Genomic DNA, 4,853 nt, shown 5'->3' on the forward strand with positions numbered 1-4,853 from the left:
GTATTCCAGGAGGTTTTGGGGTATTTCAGGAGGTTTTGGGGTATTCCAGGAGGTTTTGGGTGCCCCCAGGAGGGTTTTGGGGGTCAGTTGTGGGGCTCACCTTCTCCAGGGTTTCGATGCGCTGCTTCAGCAGGCGGTTCTCGGTGCGGAGGCGCTGGGGACAAGAATTGGGGAGGAAGGAATGAGCCTCATTACGGGATGCACTCGAGGCACAGGGGTCACTGAGGGATGGGGGGAGGATGTGGGGGTTAAGTGGCCCCGGGTTGGGTAGAAGGGCTCAGTTCTGCTGCCCCCGGATGGCTGCAGTGGCCTTGGGGACGTGCTAAATGGCCCTGGGGACGGCTTAGAGAGCCCTGAGATGGGTCAGGGTGGCTCCAAGGATGAGTTACATCCCTTAGGGAGAGGCTACGTGGCTCCAAGTGCTCCCAGGGATGGGTCAAAGCAGCTCTGCGACGGCGTGAGGATGGGTTCAGCCACGCCAAAGGGGCTCAAATGGCCCAAGAGAGGAGTCAAATGGCCCCAGGATGGCTCGAAGCCATCCCAGGGATGAAGCAAAGCAGCCCTGGGGTGGTCGGAATGGCCCAGAGTGGGGCTAAGCTATCTTGGGAGGGCATCAATGGCTCCGGGGATGGGTGAAGTGACTTCAGGAGGGGTCAAAGTAGCTTCAGGATGGCTTAGAAGATCTCAGAGGTAGGGTAAGGCAGGCCAGGAAGGCTCACACGGCCGCAGGGATGAGTCAAATGGCTCCAGCGTGGGTCCAGGGTGGCTCAGGTGGCGAGCTAAAGGCCCCAGGACAGTCCAGAGACGTCCCAGGGCTGAGTCAAAATGGCACCGGGACGGGCCAGGCCGTGTCAGAAGGGCTCAGACAGCCCTGGGGCTGGGTCAGGTGGCCCTGAGGATGGCACAAACAGCCCCGGGACGTCGCTGCACGACCCCAGCCCACCTTGATCTCAATCTGCTCCTCCATCTCCTTGTTCTTGATGGCGGCGTATTCCTTCTCCAGCCTGCGTGGGACACGGGGACAAGCTGGGATGTCACCTGATGGAGGTGGTGGAGGGACCCCCACAGGGCTCCCCACCTCACCTCTTCATTTTCTTGGGGTTGTACTTGACCTGGAAGGCCCTGAGGATGAGCTTGTCGGGACAGCTGTCAAACTGGTGTGGGATCACCTTCTGGAAGTACTGTGGGCAAAGCATTCAGGATTCCTGGCAAAGTCGCAGCCCCAAAACGTGGCCCGGCCATCAACCTTCCCTAAATCCGGCCCCACAGCTGCTCCCCAACCACCCCAACATTCAGCCCACTGCACACATCTGCCTCCCAACACGTCCCGCTGCACAGAAATCCGCTTCAAATCGTGACCTAATGCCCCAAAGCAGAAACTGACCCCAAAATACGACCCCCAAAATATGGCCCGGTGTGCAAACTGGCCTCAAAATACGACCCGTTGTACGAATGCACTCCTGCTGTGCACCCATCCCCCAAACAATTTCTCTTTTTCATAACCAAAGTATGCCCTGCTGACCAAATCCGCCCCATCCGCCCCAAGGTACGTCCTCCAAACTGTGACCCTACCGAGCTTTGAGCGTGGGGGGGTGGGCTGGGGTTGGACCTGATGATCTCAGGAGGTCTTTCCCAACCCTGATGATCCTCTCCATCTCGATCCGTGCCAAATTCAGACAGCTCTGCCCCCCCCAAACCACGTCTCATTGCTTCTACCAGCCCCAAAGCACGTCCTGGTGGATGAACCCCACTTCTACCAGCCCCAAAGCACGTCCTGGTGGATGAACCCCACTTCTACCAGCCCCAAATCACGTCTTGGTGGAGGAACCCCAATTCTACCAGCCCCAAATCACGTCTTGGTGGAGGAACCCCACTTCTACCAGCCCCAAATCACGTCCTGGTGGAGGAACCCCACTTCTAAATAAGTCCTGCTGCCCAAATGCCCCCCAGACTTACCTGGGACATGCCCTCCATGTCCAGCTGGACGAGCTCAGCCTGGTTGAACTGCAGCAACGCCATCCCCACGCGGAAGACAATCTCCAGACCCTGCAGGAAGAAGTCCACGCCATCGCCTTTCCCACCCAGTGAGTCGATTTCGGGGGTGGGGGGTGGGGGGTTCTCCTCCCCCAAAAAGCAGACAGGCTGCTGCCGTGGTTTCTGCGAGGGAAACGTGGTCGTGGTCCCTTTGCCACTTCAGGCCTTTGCTGTGGCCTCCTCACCTCGTACATAAAGATGTCGAAGACACGCGTGGCCACGGGCAGAGGGAAGGTGGTGAGGAAGAGGGTGAGGAACCACGAGGAGGCGTACATGGAGGTGAGGAAGCTCTGCGAGCGGAAGTGGATGTTCAGCTCCGGCAGCTGCTCCTGGGTGTGAAAAAGGAGAAAAATGAAAAGGACGTGGGGGGTGGGGGATGGTTTTAGGGGTCGTGCTGAGCTCTGAACTTGTGGATGTCCCCCAGGTGACTCCTGGAACGTCCTCGGGGTCTCGAGGATGTCGCTCATGGCGCCCTGAGGATGGTCCATGGGGCACGGAGGGTACCGAAGGTGTCCCAAGGGTGCCCTCGGGGTCCCGTGGGTGTCCCTGGGTGCCACGGGTGCTCGCAGGCCGTCTCGCAGACACGCTCAGGGTCTCAAGGATGCTCCCCTGAAGACTCACGGATGGTCCCCAGGGTGTCTTGTGGATGCCCCCCATGGTCTTGTGGTCCCCAGAGCATCTCGTGAAGGTCCCTGGGCTCTTGGGGACGTCCTCAGTGTGTCCGGGGACAACTTTGGGGTCTCACAGATGGTCTCCAGGGCATCCTGTGGACATCCCCGGGCTCTCGTGGACATCTCTGGGGTCTCACAGAACCTCAAGACACCTTTGTGAGGGTCCTCGGGGTCTCAGGGATGTCCTCAGCACATCTCGTGGACATCTTTGGGTTCTACCAGAAGCTCCCTTGAGTTCACGGGCAGCCCTTGGTGTCCCAAGGACGTCCCCAGGACCTCTGGAATGCAGCGTCCCCCAGGAGATGCCAGCCCTCTCCTGCCTCTCCTGGTCCTTGTCCCATTGGGCTGCTGGATCTGGGGGAGGCACGGGCAGCACTCACCTGCAGCATGTACTCAAACTGGTAGATGCAGAGCCCCAGCTCGGCCATGCTGGGTTTGAAGAGCTCCCGCAGGCGGTACTCCTGCATCAGCCTCACAAACACACAGAAGGCCTCTTCCTCAGGCATCTGGGGACACAGCAGGACACAAATCCCCCCCCTCAACACCCTCCAAACTCTTGCCATCGGGCGACGGGACGCACGGGGTCTCCGGTTCGGGATTTTCAACCCACGCAGGGCACAACCAAGCAAAGCCGACCCCGTTCTGCTGGTGCAAACCTGCATCAGCAGCAGTCCCACGATGAAGGCGCTGCCCTGGCAGTACCCAACCTCCCGGTCCACCAGCGAATAGGCCTGAAAGGAGCGGGGAAATTCAACACGAACGTACAGGGAAAGCAGTTTGGTCCCCAGCTGCCATCCCCGCTGGGCGCAGGAACGCAGCAGCGGAAGGAAAACGGCCGGAGGGTGGAAAATAACGCAGGCGGGGGAAAAGAAGCAAGCCAGGGACGGTGGAGATTTTACCTTCATGACGTTGAAGAGCACCTCCTGGCCCAGGCTGTCCTGTCCCTTGAAGAACTCGTGCTCCGGGTAGGTGCGGGCGATGTCCCTGCGGATCAGCTTCTCGCAGGGGGAGGACATCTTGAGCAGCTCTGAGTACTGGTTTTTGACGGGCATGTCGGTGGCACTGCAGAGCAGCTGCCACACGATGGCACGGAAGTGGTGGGGGATCCCTTTGCGGATGAGCTCCTGGGGGCAGAAAGCGGGTTTGGAGGAGATGGGAAGGAGCTCCGCGGGGATGGGGAGACGCCGAGGGTTGGAATATAACGGAAAGAAAGCGGCGTTTTTCCACCTTCAGCAGCTTCTCCTTCTTCTTCCTCCACTCGTCCCACTCGTTGACGATGCGGCCCCAGAGGATCCAGGTGTCCTCCTCCAGGTGGCTGAGGTTGGAGGAGGCCGAGGAGCTGGAGACCAACGAGGAGCCGCTGTTCCTCCGCGAGCCGTTCATGGAACGCATCGACTTGGAGTCGGCCTCCAGCAGCCTGAGGGAGGGAGCGGGTTGAGCCGGGAGACCCCAAAGGAACGCAGAGACCCCCCGGGAGAACGGGGCTTCCCCCAAAGTCACCCCGGAGAGGGAACGGGTCCCACCGAGCCGCCCTAAGAGGGGGGAGACGCATCCCCAGAGCACCTCAAAATAGGAGATATTCCCCCAAAGCCACCCTGAAGGAAGAGGGATTTCCCCAGGACACACCAGAAGAGGAGATGGCATCCCGGAAAACATCAAGAGGAGACATTTCCCCACCCAGGTCACCCGAGGGAAGGAGATGAGACCTCAGAATCGCCCCCAGGGAGGAGTCATCCCCCCCAAAAGCACCTCGAAGGAGGAAATATTGCCCCCAAAGCCACCCGAGAGGAGAAGATACTCCTCCAAACACCCCGAAAGAGGAGACATTGCCCCAAATCACCCCGAAAGAGGAGATTTTCCTCCAAAATCGCCCGAAAGGAGAAGATATCCTCCCCAAATGCCCTAAAGGAGGAGATATCCCCCCCAAAACACCCTAAAGGAGGAGATATCCCCCCCAAAATGCCCTAAAGGAGGAGATATCCCCCCAAAACACCCTAAAAGAGGAACCACTCCCCATGAACACCCCAAAAAGAAGACAGATCCCCCCCAGCACCCAAACCTGCACCTTCCCCCAGCCAGACGCTGACCGATCTCCTGGAACTGTTTCTTTAAACAAAATGGAATTGCAATGGTTTTTGTTTTCTTTTT

At 59.1% G+C, this 4,853-nt stretch overlaps 1 protein-coding gene across 1 annotated transcript; it reads right to left on the bottom strand.

Moving 5' to 3' along the window:
• Window positions 1-6: 6 nt before the first annotated feature.
• On the bottom strand, window positions 7-4,364 carry LOC100547303 (EVI5-like protein). The gene is made up of 9 exons (XM_010727855.2): window positions 3,933-4,364; window positions 3,605-3,829; window positions 3,362-3,436; window positions 3,086-3,211; window positions 2,220-2,363; window positions 1,957-2,046; window positions 1,084-1,181; window positions 944-1,004; window positions 7-154 (listed from the first exon to the last, which is right to left on the bottom strand). The coding sequence occupies exons 1-9, from the start codon at window positions 4,359-4,361 to the stop codon at window positions 26-28; spliced, it is 1,377 nt and encodes a 458-aa protein (XP_010726157.2). The 5' UTR covers window positions 4,362-4,364; the 3' UTR covers window positions 7-25.
• Between the last annotated feature and the right edge of the window lie 489 nt (window positions 4,365-4,853).

Source organism: Meleagris gallopavo, unplaced genomic scaffold (assembly GCF_000146605.3).
Source record: "Meleagris gallopavo isolate NT-WF06-2002-E0010 breed Aviagen turkey brand Nicholas breeding stock unplaced genomic scaffold, Turkey_5.1 ChrUn_random_7180001949000, whole genome shotgun sequence".
Taxonomy (NCBI): domain Eukaryota; kingdom Metazoa; phylum Chordata; class Aves; order Galliformes; family Phasianidae; genus Meleagris; species Meleagris gallopavo.

Excerpts from the sequence above, each read along its gene's own strand:
- LOC100547303 (XM_010727855.2), bottom strand. The coding sequence starts at position 4,361 with ATGTTTTCCGGGATGCCATCTCCTCTTCTGGTGTGTCCTGGGGAAATC. Across the intron at positions 3,830-3,932 it reads AGAAGGAGAAGCTGCTGAAG|GAGCTCATCCGCAAAGGGAT; the intron begins GTGGAAAAACGC and ends TTCTGCCCCCAG. Across the intron at positions 3,437-3,604 it reads TGCTCTTCAACGTCATGAAG|GCCTATTCGCTGGTGGACCG; the intron begins GTAAAATCTCCA and ends CGCTCCTTTCAG.